The sequence below is a fragment of the Myxine glutinosa genome, chromosome 4 (assembly GCF_964187855.1).
Source record: "Myxine glutinosa chromosome 4, kmMyxGlut1.1, whole genome shotgun sequence".
Classification (NCBI taxonomy): domain Eukaryota; kingdom Metazoa; phylum Chordata; class Myxini; order Myxiniformes; family Myxinidae; genus Myxine; species Myxine glutinosa.
The window spans coordinates 72,916,871-72,934,738 of NC_136264.1; the positions used below are offsets into that span (position 1 = coordinate 72,916,871).

General features: G+C 44.2%; 1 protein-coding gene across 4 annotated transcripts in view; it reads right to left on the reverse strand.

Annotated features, from left to right (window-relative positions):
• LOC137424766 (BAI1-associated protein 3) overlaps positions 1–17,868 on the reverse strand; it is a 180,441-nt gene that overhangs the window by 102,152 nt on the left and 60,421 nt on the right. For all 4 annotated transcript variants that reach the window (XR_013623070.1, XM_078775902.1, XM_078775904.1 and 1 more), the window contains exons 14-16: positions 15,413–15,497; positions 13,715–13,768; positions 873–964 (exon numbers count right to left, since the gene is read on the reverse strand). Coding sequence is in view for 3 of the 4 variants with exons in the window: in XM_078775902.1 (XP_078632028.1) it covers positions 873–964; positions 13,715–13,768; positions 15,413–15,497 (231 nt within the window). In the remaining variant the exon portion in view is untranslated. The remainder of the gene's footprint in view (positions 1–872; positions 965–13,714; positions 13,769–15,412; positions 15,498–17,868) is intronic.

The following is a 17,868-nucleotide window of genomic DNA, read 5'->3' on the forward strand; positions in this document are numbered from 1 at the left end:
GAACGTAGAAAACAAAAAGCCTGGTGTTGGCTAAACGGTTAAGGTGGTTGGCTTGAGATCTTAGGGTCCTGAGTTTAAGCCCCTGTCAGCCATTGAATTAACACTAGGTGGGTTGACTCAGCCAATTAACACGAGGTGGGTTGACTCCGCCTGTCATCCTTCTGAGGTCAGCAAAATGAGTACCAGCTTACTGGTTATATGGGCACTGCATCAACGGCACAGCCACACTCCCAGAAAATGATGCAACCAGCAGCCACAGGCTGCATACGAAGCACCACCGATGTACTTTAAACACGTTTGAGAAAAGTAGTTTATTTCTATTCCGTTTATTAACCTGGTTTATTTATGCAAAAATGGAGAATCTTTGACACCTCTACAAGCACAACAAGCACTCATATTTCTAACCTCTCATTTTTTAAATTTATAACAAAGGGGTAGTGATATAAAACAGAAAGCATGTACCTCTCGTATCTGATATCAGTAACTGACAAGACACATGAGAACATGCTAAGATGCCAATGTAATTAGATGAAATTAGATGAAAAATATACCAATCCCACTGTGTCAATCTTCTTCTTCTCCCTCCACATGAAGCACAAGACTCTAAGCTCAGCATCATTGGCTGAGGGTGTGGCTGTGCCACTGATGCAATGCCCTTGGTAGGTTAGGGCAGGAATTGGGAACTTGGCCAGGATGCTGGTGATAACTCACAACTGTGTCAAAATGTGAACACGTCAGTTTATTCTTTTCTTTTATAAAGGTGAGGGTTAAAGCCAACACAAAATTTGGTGCTTGAGTAAGACCAGGGAGGTATGCTTCGGCACGAAAGTGCGTGTGAGCACGCACTCACTCACACGCACTGCATCTGTTACCTCTTGAAAAGTGGTCCGTAATAGTTCAAGCAGTTCTTCAAATCAACTGTTACTGCTTCGATGAGGGTCAGCAATGAACTCAAATCATGACTCTGCCAGGAAAAAAAAACAAAATCGATCAACTATGAAAAAAATAAAAATCATGAAAGCACAACTGGTAACATTTTAATCTAATATTTATATGTAAACTGTTTTCAGTCGTTTTATCCTTTCCTGTATCTTCTTCATTCTGCGACAAGCATTAGTATTTCATGTACTTGTGAATGCCTGCAGCTGTAGAGAGACCCTGGTAGGGTTAGAAACAGCAAAGGGCTTATGTGTAGCTTTTCTTGTTTGCTTTATGCAGCTTTCTTTGGCTGGAAGAGCATGGGAGTTAATTGGGGAAATCCTAGCCACCTGGTAAAAATCATTATGTGAAAGCTGATTGGTTATTCCTTCCAATTATGGGTGAGAGACATGATTGGGTCTTGATATGTGTTTGTAAACTGCTATTGGAATTGCACGTAGTACATGCTATGGAGCCTCGGTGGTGTGCGCTTCTATCGACACTGTCGCTACTGACTCACCAACAAGTGATGAGTAGCATTGGGATTCTCATGTATGTGCTAATTTTGAATTTTGAATGTCTGCAGCTGTAGAGGAATCCAGGTAGGGTTTGAAACAGCAAAGCACTTACCTTGTGTAGCATTATGCAGCTTTCTTTGGCCGGAGGAGCATGGGGGATATATATATCGTATCACACGTTTTGAATTTGGTCAGTAACGTTCTCAGTTCACGAGAGCGGTGTGATACGGTTTAATTGGCTATCCAGCTTTGCCCACCCCGCTTTGCATATAAGGGGATGTTGAAGTGATTTTATCACTCTTGAGGAAGATTAACGGAGGCGTGTGGCTTTGTGACATGTTGTTAATCGAAACGTTGAGTCATTGTTTGTTCAATTAAAGGTTGGAGATCTTACCATGGAGTCATTTGGATTTACTCCCAACCGCAAATCTTTGCTTATATATACATATATATACATATATACATATATATATATATATATATATATATATATATATATATATATATATATATATGTCGAGATCATGCCTTTTATTGTGCCTTATGTAATTGTGGTTTGCATTTAATAATGGTTGCTTTGTGAAAAGGATTAAGCTTACTATGTTCCTCTTGTTTTGAACTATGTTTTATTGTCCAACTGTGCCAAAAAATGTAGAAAGATAGTGAAACCGCTTGCTCTGTTAGACCCCCTCGTGAAAACGCATCTGTCTGTCCTTGACCAAAAGCCAACATGGAAGATAAGTTTTGAGAATGTCACGGTGCTCTTTCTCCCTCCCGCATCTTGCCCTTTGCTCATGCCAAAGAAGATAGGTTCTCGGGGGGAGATGTCGAGCCAGTTTTTCCTTTGTCCGTGCTCATTTTTCAGCGGAGATTTTTTGTATAATTCTGTGTATATAAAGAAACTCTGGGTTGCCAATTTTCTAGGAGTGTATGTGGCCATGCTGTTCAATTGTGAATGGTATGACTCTTACACCCTCCACAGCGCTGTGATATTGGTTCATCATTAAATCTTGTTATCTCTTGAACTCAAGGTGTGGAACATGGTTCTATTCTCGTCAGTTTTGGTGTCAGAAGTGGGATCCGACTCTGAGCGATATTTGGGAGGCAGACCCTGTGGGGACACAGCGGAGAGGCTGGCCAGCACTGATTCGATTAACGTGAGCTTTCATACTGAGGGGTCTTTCCAAATTGAGCTCCGTTCACTCACCCAGGCTGTCTGTCTTCTATTTCGTCGTTCCGAGCTTGGATCACGAACAAATTGGAATCTGGTGTGTAAGTACAGGCCTATTTGGCTCGGGTAACAAGTTGTCTATTGATGAACCAAGAAATGGGGGTCAGTTAGCAAAAAGGGGGGGACTTCTTGGTAAAGCCAAGAACTTCCCAGGCAGGGCAGTCTAGAGACAAGATGGAGTTGATGGAGTTGATAGTAACCAGAGAAAGTATTGGCTGCGGACTAACGGAGGGGACCCAAGGAGGATGGCCAGGATAAGTGTTAAGCTAAGTTAAGAAGGGAGAACCCCTTTAGAAAAGCCCTGGCATGGGTGATAAGTTAGACAAGTTAGAAGCGCTATACAAGCATTGACCGCGAGTTAGCGCCGCGGGAGGACCGGATTAGGGAAATATCGGCGCGGTAAACTAAAAGGCAGGATTTTTCGGTGGATGGCCTCGGGGCGCTTCCTTGCGCCTTGTACGCATCACGAGCTGTTTCTTGCAAATGGGGGTCGTGCTGCCGTGCGCTGGGAGCGACCGCCTGGGCGCATGGACGGGAAAATGTTCCGTGCACGTTAATTAAATATCTTAAGGGAGATTAAGGTATGTCGGAGTAATACTCAATCTGAAGTAAAAACTAGGATGATTTGAGTTCTGGAGACGGAGTGCGTGTATTCGACGCATTCGGGTGGCCGAGTCAGGCGAATAAAGGATTAAAATGATGGAAGAATAAGGATAAGAATGGGTAATAGATATTGGTGTTAAGAATACTCCGGCGTGAGTACTGTGTTAAGAGAAGGGTATTACAGATCGGGGGGCGGCCCGATCTTCGACCCGCTGGAGGGACTAGCCCAAGGAAGGTAGGACGATGAGTATTTTAAGTTAAGCTACGCACTGGATGTGTGTATCTGATAAACCCCCCCCCCCCCCCCTCAAGGCCTTCTTTGTCCTGTCTCAGGATTTAAGGCATGCACATCCGGTGCAGTTTTTACCCAAAGGAAGGAGTTCTGACAATATGCTATAGGCAGGTCAAGTATTAGCTCTTTCTGGACAAAAGATGAGGTTAGATCTGGAGAAATAAAACAGAGAGGATTATAATGTACGAGGTGTGTGGAATCCAGCTGTGAACACGCGAGCCGAGACATGCAGGCAGGTTACCGGGGCAACGGAGTAGCTGCCTCGCGGGGAACAGCGAGGTGGGACGGAATCGAGACAGGAATGCGGACCATGCTGTGCACAAGCAGGGGACGCATTCGTGTGTGTGAACAATGTGAGTGATGAGGTGGCTTGAAGTGATGTGTTGGAGTGAGCACATGTATGTTGTGTGCTGAGTGGAAGCGGTGCTGCATTGTCGAGCATGCTTCCAAGGAAGACTTTGGGATGCTAGAGTTGGAAGCGTTTTTGTTTTGTATCTCAAGGGAGATATTGGTTATTTCTTATATGTGGAAATAGGAAATGTTTATGTGATTTTTGGAGAAGGATAAATTAAACTGGAATCAGAAAAGCGCAGGTACCAGATAGGAGAAAGGCAGGAGAAGTGCTGAGACTTCAAGAGCAGAGAAAGAAGCAGATAAAGCACAGGAAGAAAGAAATCCAGGTAGAAACCAAGGGATGGATAGGCTCACAGCAAGGGGCCAGGTAAGTTCACAGGTAGGTAGGATTGGAGTGTGCATGAGTGTGCATGAATTTATACTGTATTGTATGGAAAATGAAGTGTCAGTCACATGGTATGTGTGTATAAGGGAATGAATGATCTGTCATTGCAGCGTGTATTTGTGTTTATTGTGTGTGTGTCATTGATGTGTGTCATTGATTGACAAGGGGTTCCCCAAATTGCCTGCAGGCGTTGGGCAATCCGGATGAGTACTTTGGAATGATATTATTTATATGACTGTTGTGAAGGTGAAAATTGATTAAGTAAATTTGGGGAAGAAATAAAAGGTATCAGTTTAGATTTTGAGATGCCATGTGGGACTCAGTCTGCTGGGGAAAATTGGCAGGGAATAATGAGTATGTTATGGAGAGCATGTGTAGACAGGGCTTTAAAACAAGTGTTCAATTACATCCCCACATTAACGGCTCTCCAGATGTAGCAAGGGAGAATGGGAGTAAAAGTCAAAAATGATAGGCTGTCAACCGACTGGGTGTTTATTCAACGGCATGGCCGGGGCTTGTATTTGGCCGACTTGGGATGGCAGAATGCGTTGAATGAAGGCAAGAATGACATGTGATGCTGGCGTGAGTCCAATCGGAAGGATGGATGGTTATGGTTTCACCCGGTCTGTTTATCTGTCTGGCTGTCCGGACACGGAGCTCTTGGGGAGAGCCAGGATGGGTTGGGGTGACCAAGATGAATGTGGACAATATATTAATTGTTTGCCATTGTGAAAATTTGCCCTCGATTTGGGACGAAGACATATGGCATTTGCTGTCCGGCTCATTGATACTCCTATGTGATGCGGGGTATGTGTGTGGTGATGGTGTCTGGGGCCTCGGGGTTTGCCCCTGCCTATTTGCCGGTCCGTCTTGGCTGTCTGTTACATTTGACCCTCAGAAAAGGTTTCGTGAAAGGGGTTACACTTGATGGGCCAACTTATGGACAGGAACATGGAATTTGTACAGAATGCAGGCGATAACCCACCTGTGTCTATCTCTGTGTGTGTGTCCGTATTTGTCTGGCTTTCTGGCTGTCCATGGAGTCATGTCTTTGAACACTGATTTTGAGGGAGTTGCGGGTGTGCCATGGAGTTCAGGTGCACCTGCGGTGGTTGGAAGGTGGTGCTGGAGCGGGTGCGAGGATGCACGCTTGGATTAAAACATGTATTTAATTATCTGAGGATGTGTGCCGAGGTGCAGTGTGGATCAATTAAGGGAGAGGGCACTTCGACTTTGTACATCCGTGGACTTTGCCATGCGTGTGAAAGCGCAAGTCGATGATAATAATGTCTTGTCCAGCACAATATTTTCGCAGCTATGGAATGTGCTCGAATTCCATGTTGGTGCAATGCGAGTGTGATTCCTGCCATGCATGCCGCGAGAGATACATTGTTTGTGATGGGACTGTGGCGAAAGGTTGGATAGCAATGTGTAGAATATAAGATGCGTCGGTACATTTGTGTTGATCGATGCGCCGAAAAAGAAGTTGGAGGCGCGTGATGGAGTTGCAGGTGCGGACCAAAGCGGTGTCCGCGGTGTCTACTGGGGGTCGAATGTCACTCCCTCAGTGTCTGCAGACTTGTCGTTCGGCAGTGTCGAAAGACAGGTTCGATTGTCGGTCTGTCTGCTTGATTTTCGGGTCTCACTCTGAGTATATGGTATATACTCTGAGTATATGGTCGTTTTCTGTTTTGTGCTTTAATGGTGGTTGATTTGACTTCCCTGAAAGGGGGACAATAAATATTTGGTGTTAGCTGTTGTCATTTCGGATGTTTGCAGTTGTAATGTGGAGCCAGTCTGTCTGTCCGACTGGGTGTGTCTGACTGCGTCTGCAGATATGGATCAAGGAGGAGCAGTGTCTGCGGTGTCTGTTATGGTGTCGAATGTCATTCACTGTGTCTGCTGACATGTCGTGTGACTATGGTGACTATGATGGTGTGTCCTGGCGGGAAGAATCGTGGCAGCCTACAGATTTGAATGGAATGGCCTCTGTGAGACCATCCTGTTAGTACGTTGGGGGTTCGTCTGTCTGTCTGTCTGTGAATGGAAACTCAGAAAATTGAACTGGACTTCGACAGAAGGCAGGTGGGTGGTCACCTGCTGTGAATTGTGGTGGAACATTTGTGATGTCCCCTAATACGAGGGGACGAATTGGTTTGTAAATGTGTTGTGCAGGTACTTACGGACAAGAGCTGCACTTTATTTTAGTAAGTGACTGGGAAAGTTTGTTTTAAAAAGTGCCAGTGGAGTTGTTTAGAGTTATGGAGGTCACAGCTCGCTGGAACCTCTTTGTTTATGTTTGGCTGACTTACACTGGCTAGTGTATGGGAAAAAGGGGGACTGAAAATGCTTTGAATTTGCAGCCTGGCGGACAAGAGCTGTGTTTGGGAAGGTTAGAATCCAGCATTTTGCAGCCCTGAGCAGAGGGGATTGCCCATTGGGCATGTTTAGGATTTAACAGAGTGGTGGAGTTCTGTGGAAATATGAATCCAATGTTTGATGTATACTGGTCGGTGTGCTCTGAGTTTGAAGGAAGATGATGCGATTATTTCAGATTTATCATAGTTAAGTTTGAGAAAGTTGATTTGAAGCCAGGATTTTATTTCAGTGATGCAGTCCGTCAGGATAGAGTTGAGCAGTGGATTTGTGTCTGTCAGAGGTAAGATTTGAACCAAGAAAGGGCGGTGCCGGTAATGTTAAAGGTGCGATTCCAGGGAGGGCTATTCGGGTACTTTGAAGTGATTTACATCGGAATGCATCTCTTGGAGGACTCCCGCTGTTCAAGGAAGGAAAGGTGTGAAATAGTGACGTCATCCTCGCTGGAAATGTGGTTGGGAATGGCAGGATTGACGCGAGAGTCACAGTGGGTGAAAAAATTGACCAACATGAGAATTAGGTCTATTTCAATAAATAGATCAGGTTATTTTCTTTTTATTATTTGTTTATTGGGCAGCTATTTAGCCAGAGGCTAAAACAGGTGTCTGCAACAGGTGCATGGGATGCTAAGAGAGGTATTAGAGGACATTGGATTGACTTTAAATTGAAATGAGAATTGAACAGGTGGATTAGGAAAATGGGTTTGTTAAAATAATCGTGGCATCTGTGGGATGCAACAATTTTGTGCCAGAATAGTGTATGGGGAACCGTCATCTGGGAAGCGTCGTTAAATGGCAGTAGGTTTAGACAGGTATTGAAAGGGTTCGTGCAATGTCATTTTGGGGCACCACTCGACACAAGAGTGGTAGAGAGCTGAAGTGAATTCTGCCAATATGGTGCAATAGGGTGACAACTGAGTTTTGTTTGGAAAACTATTTGTTTGCAATCTTGGTTCGTACATAAGCTGGCAAAGAGATTATGCCAGTCTGAGGGAGTTTGTGTCCTTTGGATGGGAGCTGGAGCCTTGTAGGGTTGGGGCTTGTGGCTCGCCATTGTCTGTCTGCCAGTTATGGTGGGCAGAGGGAAGAGGGAGTGATACTGCTCTGGCCTCTTGCTTGGCAGAATTGAGTATTGCTGGTTTTACCCCTGTTCAAAATTGAGCTCTCGAGAGCTGATTAACATTAGGATGCATCTCTCAAGGGACCCCTGGGTGGTCTCGAGAGCTGAGGTGTGAAATATGATGATTTTGTCTTGTGGACAATTTGTGGGTGGCTAGACAGACGCGCCTGGAAGGGGACATTGTACTCATGTGGGTTGTGTCTGAAGGAAAGGTTTGGGAGGAAGTGTGAAGAAGGTCGTGGAAAGTGCAAAGATGATTGGATTGGAAAGTCGACTCAGATGGATTATTTGTCAATGACAGGTGACTGCAGGAATTGTTGAGGAAGTAGAGGAAAAGGTTGTAAAAAGTTAATGGAAAAGACAGGAAATAAAGGAAAGTGGTTAGTTATGGACTGTTGTTTTTGTGATAAGAAGGTGATACAAGGGGTTGGCTTGCACTGGGGGGGACCAATGAATGTAAAGTTGTGAATTTCGTTTAAAAACGTTGTGTTAGATTGCTACATGCAGAATGACCCCAATCGAGGAGGTGATTGGGGGCTGGTGAAGATTGGATCACGGCTCTGCAGACCAGGTGAACAGAACTCCACCAGGTATGTGGGAATCACATCAATTGAATTATTGCTCAAAGGGAGGTGATAGAGCAAAATGAAGAAGATTGTCATGGGGACCGCAAGGCTAACCCCCGCTCTTGCAGGGAAATGGCTTTGGGAGGCTAGTTGTTGTTGTTTTGGTAGACTCTAGGTTCTAAAACCTAAGGCAAAATGCACAGGAGGGTAGAGTTGGTGATTGCGGACGGAGATTAGCTAGAGAACTTGGAGACGATTTCGTTATTTTTCAGATAATTTTTCCAGTGGGTTTATACTGGTGTGAAATTCGCGTATCTAGGAAGGAAGGGAAAAAATGTCCAGGTATTGATAGGATAACAGTGAAATTTTGAAGGGGAGAATACCGATTATTTCCATTGACCGATTATGGTTGGGGGGGAAATGGTTGGTAAATCATGTATTATTAGATGTAGGGAAGATGATTAAAAGGAAGGTATTTTCGGAAATTGGTGAAAGTAAATATGGCATTTGAATTTCCAGACACGACACAGGAAATGCGGCTATGAATAAGCCAACCATCTGAGAGATGAGGTAACTAAATGCCAATTGGTGGGACGGGGGGCTAGGAATTTGATCATGGTGTGTGTAAGAAAGTATTTTTCAGGATGGACGATGAAGAAACCGCCGTCGGAAGACCATGATCTTGACCACAGAGGCCGTCGACCTGAATGGGTCCTTCAACAAGGCAGATGTGACCGGCGCTTCAGAAGATTGTATTGATTTTTGTGATGACTGTGATACTTGTGTTGAAAATCCCTTGTGGAAACTGGCTGATGCCTGTATTGATGTTTGTGATGGCTGTGATACTTGTGTGGTAAACCCCTTGCGTGTACTGGCTAACGCCTCTTATGTATTACAAGCTCACAGCTGTACACCCCCTTCCGACCCAACTATGGATCTGATTGCGACGCTGGGTCTGGCAGTCGAGGGACCCGACATGGATATCCTAGACCCGCAAGCCGACCAGGCGTCCATGGGAGACTTTGACATAAAAGGAAGTCCCTCTCTTTGCTTCAAATGTTTCGGATCTCCTTGCTTCAAGTGATTCGGATTTTAACGCTCTGTACCCTGACCAGGAACATGAGACACAAGATACTGACAACATTATGTATTCCCCAGAACAGCAGCACGTGAGAGATCTCATGGGCATGATCATTGATTAACTTCGAAGATCTGCAAGGACCGCATCTGCAAAGGGTGGGGGGAGCAAGTTCCGCAGGGGAGGTAGCAGGCCCCCTGGCGGGGCAGAACCTCATCTGGACCAGACGCCTTCATTGTGGATCCGAAACGTTAATGGACTTTCATGTTCTGAGCCTTCATGTTCCAAACACGCACAACATGACACCTTTCAAACATGCATGCGAGGTACTTTATGTGCGTGGCATGCCCTTGGAGGACACACATACAACACTCAATAAAGCCCGATGTGGCCACATATAACACTATTCTCTTTTGCTTTGCAAATAAAGCCGATGTGGCCTGGTCTCTGTGATACGTAGTCTCGTAGAGACCAAATGGGGGTATGTCGAGATCATGCCTTTTATTGTGCCTTATGTAATTGTGGTTTGCATTTAATAATGGTTGCTTTGTGAAAAGGATTAAGCTTACTATGTTCCTCTTGTTTTGAACTATGTTTTATTGTCCAACTGTGCCAAAAAATGTAGAAAGATAGTGAAACCGCTTGCTCTGTTAGACCCCCTCATGAAAACGCATCTGTCTGTCCTTGACCAAAAGCCAACATGGAAGATAAGTTTTGAGAATGTCACGGTGCTCTTTCTCCCTCCCGCATCTTGCCCTTTGCTCATGCCAAAGAAGATAGGTTCTCGGGGGGAGATGTCGAGCCAGTTTTTCCTTTGTCCGTGCTCATTTTTCAGCGGAGATTTTTTGTATAATTCTGTGTATATAAAGAAACTCTGGGTTGCCAATTTTCTAGGAGTGTATGTGGCCATGCTGTTCAATTGTGAATGGTATGACTCTTACACCCTCCACAGCGCTGTGATATTGGTTCATCATTAAATCTTGTTATCTCTTGAACTCAAGGTGTGGAACATGGTTCTATTCTCGTCATATATATATACATATATATATATACATACATATATACATATATATATATATACATATATACATATACACATATATATATATACATATATACATATATCTATATATAATTTTTTAAAATATAAATTTTATAAACAGGAATCAAATTCCTGCGAGGGGCTAAGTGTGAAAAAATTCTGACTCAATCGGGGCAAAACCACGGACCTCCATTGATAACGCGTCAACAGCGTATATATACATATATATACACACACACATATATATATATATATATATATATATATATATATATATATATATATATATATATATATATATATATACATATATACATACATACATACATACATACATACATACATACACATATATATATATATACACTAGCAGAAGTACCCGGCATTGCCGGGGGGGGGGGGGGAGGGGGAGGGGAAGGCGGGAGGGGAGGGGAACGGAGGGGAGGGGAGGAGAGGGGGGAGGGGAGAAGAGGGGGGAGGGGGAGGGGAGGGGGAGGGGGATGGGAGGGAGGGGGTGGGGAGGGGAGGGGGTGGGGAGGGGAGGGGAGGGGGAGGGGAGGGGGAGGAGTGGGAGGGGAGGGGGGAAGGGGGGAAGGGGGAGGGTAAGGGTGGAAGGGGGAGGGTAAGGGGGAAGGGATTGGGTAAGGTGGAGGGGGAAGGGAGGGGGGAAGGGGAAGGGGGGAAGGGGGGGGAAGGGGGAGGGTAAGGGTGGAAGGGGGAGGGTAAGGGGGGAGGGAGAGGGGGTCATGATAAATCTGAGTCTATGGGTCTATCACTTTGCCATCATAGACAGGTCGCTTGTCTCTGTCTTCTACCCCCTCCTTTCTAGTCTTGTACTCTCTGCTCTTTTCATGCTTTATCCTCCGCCCCCCACCTCCAGGTTTCTGCAGAGCCTAACCTCCTTCTTTCTGTCTACTCCTCTATTTCTGTCTACTAGGTCTACTAGCAACCCCCTTCTGATGAAACTCCCAAAATCCACAATCACTGCTCACCATCACTCATTCATCCTGTTTTTTTCCTGCCTGTGGAACCACCTTCCACATCATTTTCATTATCACTCTTCCCTCCAAGTCTTCAAGACAGCTGTTCACCACCATTTCAGATCATCCCCCATCCAAAACCATGATCTTTTATACTGCCATTAACCACCACTCCCCACATCCCCTCCCAAGCACACCTCCTTCCAAATGTCCAGTTTTTTCTCCTGAGAGTTTGCTTCTGTATCCATCTTGTACACCCCATGGATCCTCCCAGGGTCGGCGTCATGGGGGGGGGGGGGGCATTCGCGGCCCATGCGCCCCCAAATTAGTTATTGTGCCCCCCCCCGCCCCCCCCACCCGCAGGCCAAGCCTTTGGCGCCAAACTTTGCGTTTTATTAATTAATTTATATTTATCATATTAAAAGTGAAAATCTTTTCGCTAAATGAAATGAAATAAAAACAAAAATAAGAAAAGAAAAACACACACCCTGTTGGTCATATTTGCATCAGGTCACATTTGCGGAAGTAGTTTGCTCATTGACGAGGAGTGTAATAAGGTGTGGGACATGGCCACGGCTGCCAGCGCATCACTGAGACCCGCGATCCCCAAACGGAGACGCAAAGCGAACACGAATATGGATGAGTATGTCGTTATGGGAACTACAGGACACAGGGACGATGACGAAAAAACAGAACTTCAGAGACTGCACCACAACACCATTGATTCAGTGCTTGGAGAGATGGATCACAGATTCAGCGAGTGGAACTCACAGTTAGCTGGTGCACTTGTTGCACTGAATCCAGAAAGTGATACATTTCTTGATGTAAAGACTGTGAAGCATATTATGGACCTGTCACGATCGCCGATAATTGAGACAGAGCACGAAGTTGCTAAACAGTTTTTCAGCTCACAAAAACAATCACAGCCGATCGAGGGGGATTGGACTACACAGCACATGCTCTCAGAGTACCACACACGTGTGATCGGAATGGCCAGTGTACTGACTGCTTTCAAACACGCCTCAACATTTGGCGCCTCCACAGCAATGTGCGAGAATTCATTCTCCACTCTGAGAAACGTATTTTCGGACCACAGACACGCAATGCTCCACAAAAGAAAGGCCCAGTTGGTTCAGCCAGCGTTTGAGAGGGACTTAACCCGAAAATGCACAACTGAGAGGAAGGACACCATTCTTAGGAGGTTCAGCACCAACACTCGCCGCCTGCAGCTCTTCTGAAGGTAAGCCATGCGTTTAATTCACTTTATGCTGTCAGCCTTGGCTTTCATGATTATTATGCAAAATGTTGAATGATTTTTGGGTCTGTCTGCATTTATTCGGTAAGAGTGGAGAAAAATAGTCTATTTCAAATGATGGTCCAATGACGCGCACAGTGCAGTGAGTGAAAGAGTGAAAGAGTGAAATAGTGAAAGAGTGAAATAGTGAAAGAGTGAAATTGTGAAAGAGTGAAAGAGTGAAAGAGTGAAAGAGTGAAATAGTGAAAGAGTGAAATAGTGAAAGAGTGAAATTGTGAAATTGTGAAAGAGTGAAAGGGTGAAAGAGTGAAAGAGTGAAATAGTGAAAGAGTGAAAGAGTGAAATAGTGAAATAGTGAAATAGTGAAAGAGTGAGAGACAGAGACGTGGCTTGCACGTAGGCTATATTTTGTGCAGTGTGGAGGCACAGTGTGTGTGTGTGTGTGTGTGTGTGTGTGTGTGTGTGTGTGTGTGTGTGTGTGTGTGTGTGTGTGTGTGTGTGTGTGTGTGTGTGTGTGTATGTTTGTGTGAAAGAGAGAGACTTTGCAGCATGTTTTAAAATTGTAACTGGGTTGGTGTGTTGGTTGTTGACGGCAAACTCTTATTATTAAGCATTTACATCATAGATTGAGTTCTCGAACGGCAGTTTGTGCCCCCCCCCCCCCCCCCAGCGGTTACCCTAATGCCCCCGATTAGATTTGTTCTGACGCCGACTCTGGATCCTCCCCTACCTATCATGTCTCCCCATATCTCTTGTTTGTCCATCTCCGTCTATCTTGTCCCTTGGCCCTGTTGTTGCTTTTCCCCCTCTCTTTCTCCTGTTCCTTTTGTACTGTTGCACCCTTATCCTTTCTGTGTTGTAGCTCCTGCATGAACCTCATCGATGAAATAGCTAATTGAAAAAAAAACCAAAGAATATGAATTGGCTGATTGAAAAAAGACTTCATCTGATTCAGTTTGTCTGGATGTTTAAATGTGATGCTCACAAGTATACTCACTTCTTTCTCTTTAACTTGTGTGTTTGTTTCATTAAACCAAATGATGTTGCCTTCCTGCAACAGAATAATAATAATTAAGTTTCCAAAAATTACCCCACGTAAACTACATTTCTTATTCTTTAATCTTGCGGCAATCTCATTGCATCAATGAAAATGAATAGAAAAAAAAAATTCAAACTTTATTCCCCATGGCTAGTTCATCATATGTATGAGGGTTCGCATTCATCTGCGAAGCAGTTCTGAAGAAGATGTTTTACATTTTAATTTTCAATCAAATATGGCCACGAGACCATGTCGCAGATCATAAATTCAACTCTCAAACCTGTCTCCCTCCTTCAAATCCTGGTGGCGTCTGGTCAAATCTGTTTCTGGTGTTTGTTCCCCCTCCATCCCCTCCCTTACCTCAAACGGCTACACAGTTGACACCGCACGTGAAAAAAGCTGAATGTCAACTCTGTGTTTGCCTCAAAATCTTGTGTCCCAAACCCATCTCTCTCTGTACCCACCTTACCCAGTCGAGCCCAGCTGCTTCCGGACTCCTTCCCTCCTGACAAGGTGGAGAGGTTTCTGTCAAAACTTGACTCTGATTCTGCAACTGGACCAGACGGCATCAGTCCATAGGTCCTAAAATCCTGATCTGCAGCTCTATCTCACCCGCTCTCTGTTCTTTTTGCTCAATGTCATCTGCCATCTGCTTGGAAATCAGCCAACATTACCACGTTACACAAAAAGGTGCAAAAACAGATCCTAGCAACTACAGACCAATCAGCCTGCTCGCAATTATCAGCGAGGTCATGGAATCAATCATCACTTCCGACATCAAATCCTTCCTCTTCTCTAATGGCTTGATCTCGGATCATCAAGTTGGATTCAGACCAGGTCTACTCTACTTTGGACATGCTGTTTCTGCTGTCTCGACAATGGATGGAGGCCCTCAATGCCAAACAGAAAATCAGAGCCATCTCACTTGACATATCACGTGCCTTCGATGGGCATCCTCTGTCGTGTGAAGTCCTTTCTGGTCACTTCTAAGCTCCTCACCACATGCAAAGCTTTCATCTGCAGCTCAATGGAGTACTTCTCTCCCCTGTGGGCTGGTGCTTCTGCCTCAAACCGAGCTCAGCGTTACGCTGTAGAATCCAAGGCTTTTAGAATCATTGGAATCTCCCACGATGAAGCCGATTCTGAGGGCCTTTCACTCTCTCACCGCAGGCAGGCTAGCGGTCTTTCTGTCTTCTACTGACTCGTCTCCGGCCTAGCTCCCCCTGTTCCGTTTGTGCTCTGTCTCCTTTTCTCTTTCTGTCCAAAAACCTTTTCCCAAAAAATATATATCCAAAATGCATGGTAATTGTTAATCATAGGATATGGTTCATGCAAAAAGCTTGAAAGACATTATTACACAAGTCAATCCATATTCAGTGGTGTTCTGTCAACACTTTGCTGAAGATTACAATGGAATCTTCCTTGCCAGTTTCGAGAAAAACTAGGTTTTGCATTGGACCACTCATTACCTTGTTGACTTTTCTGCCAAAGAGTTTTAACAGCTAAAAGAGGACTCCATAAAGCATCATACAAAGATTGACCTTTCGTCTCCCTCATTCCTCGTCAAATGGCCTCCTAAGTGTTGGGGCATCTTGAGCATCCAGAATTTGTCAAGTTTACGTTGTGTTCACTTTTAGAATGCATGATATTTTTTACCTGGATTGGTCGAACAACAAACGTATTGGTATCTTCTTGCAAGAAAATGTTCATTCTCTTCGATTTCAGCACCAGAACCAAACATCTGCATGAATGAAAACAACAATACAATATAGATTTTATTATGAATGCCATTCAACTCTGTGTCATATCAGAAAAACACCCAGCAGCAACCAACACTTACATCTCGCACAAGGGCAAGGCTCAGGTCTGATGTTTCAACCAATGAACGGCCTCAGACCAGTGACTAAGGCCACTCAAGTGGTCGAAATGTCAGACCTGAGCCTTGTCCTTATGCAAGACTAATAAAAAGGTTGCTACTGCTTTTTGTGGCTCTGAACACTTCCCAACTACCCCAACTACGACCATTGCTTTTATGTCTCAAATCACAAAACAATTGCTTTTATTCAAGCTCAGAGAAAAGTAGGTTTGCCATTTACCGAGGACAAGCTTAATATTCATGGAAACCGTTAATGCATTTTATATGCAGGGTGTCCACAAAGTCTTGTTTGGTTTGGTTGTAATAAAATTTAAAAACTTCTGAATAAGCATGGGCAAGGAACACAATTTGAGCAACCTCAACGATGGAGAATATGGCTGTTCGCACAGGCCATCTGGCAGCGATTACAATCTACCCTCTCTCAAGGATTGGGCGACCAACTCCATTACACATGATATTGATTTTGTCTGGAAATACCTTCACGTGAGCCTGGTGTTGGCTTAACAATTATGGTGCTGGCTTGTGATCCAAGGATCCTGAGTTTGAATCCCGGTCGATCGTTTAATTAACACCAGGGGGGTTGACTCAACCCGTCATCCTTCCGAGGTCGGTAAATTGAGTACCAGCTCACTGGTAATTGTGGCACTGCATCAGCGGCACAAACGCGCTTCCAGAGAAATGATGCAACCAGCAGCCACAGGCTGCATATGAAACAACAACTGTTTGGTAGATTGCAACTGCATCACTGTCTGTTGATTCGGAATTGATTGGATGCTAGTCTGATAAATGGAACATGTCCTTCATTCCTGAAGGATGTCACCGTCTCACCCTCTCAATCCGAAAGGATCATCAAACAATCTTACCTATCTATTTCCTTGGTCATCCGCTGAAAGAGGTTTAGTCTCTCGAACTTCTAGGCCTCACTTTAGCCATGACGTTTCGTGGGCCAAGCACAAGTTGACATCCAAAGCCATCCCGAGTCCGAGGCATTGTCTGTTGATCTACAGTAAGTGTTGGACTGTCATATCTATGACCATAAGTCTTTACAAGTCGACTCCTACATGTTAAGTTTGATTCTCATGATTTTAGATCCGGTCTCGCTCCCGAGGCCACGCAAGCTAATCTCATGGGGTTGTCGGCCTTCTGCAAGCAAATGGAAAGTTTTTAGCATTTTTCACTTTCGTGTTGAAAATTGCAAACATTTTCCACGTTTTTCAATAGTGTACTGGCGTAGGGAGTAGAGTAGAAAAAACCCCAAACATAAAGGTGTTCTTAAATAATTTTGTGTTCTGTGACTGTTAATTACCATGAAGTTGTCATGAAACGTCAAAAAGTTGCTTAGAAAGGTAGTGACATTGGATGCCATAAAACAGGTAGATGATATGCATGACAACGGTGGCGTTCTACAAACCACTTAGATGACTTTAAACTCACTGTTAGAACAGTAAAAAAAAGTCAGAGACTGAAAGAACATTTATTGATGAAAGTGACATTTGTGTTGCTGATAAAAGGAAGTTCTATAAAAGTGTAAGAGCATTTTATGTGAAATCTGCCTCTCAGGCCTAATGGAAATTGCCCTTTGATGAAGTAGTGTCCTCAACCATGCATGCATTTTGAAAGGAAGGAAGAATGCACATTTGACTCGGTGGAATTTTTCTGTGTAAAGTACTCAGAACTAGCTTCAGCTTACACCTGCATAAATGGATAATCTGCAAGAGGAACTTGTTGACTACCAACTTATTGAGAAGCATGATATTCCTGATGTAGTCTGGGAAACGCGATAGTGTATGAGGAAGGGCAGAACACACGGAGGAGAAACAGTATCACAGAATGGATATGATATGGGGTTACATATCAGATGTTAAGAACTGTGATGCTTCATGCAGATTCAAGTATCTGTCAAAAGTAGGCAAATAGATTCTGATTATCCTAAAGAGCAATGCTGGTGAGGAGAGAGTGTTCAGCCTCATCAACAGAATAGGACACCAACACATTAACGTCTTCTTGAAAATAGTACACTGTGTTACGGATCCGTCACTTCCACCTTTGTAGTTATTATATACTTGTAGGATTTTTAGTTTCGGGTAATATTGTTGTTAAGATTTTTGTGTGAAATGGAGATGACTTTAGTAAAAGGTAAAAATAAATGTTTGTGAAGGAAAAAGGAAAACGTGGCAAAGGAACCGAAAGAGAAGAGAGATCGAGATCGGCAGGGAGAGGAGGAGAGAGATAGCTG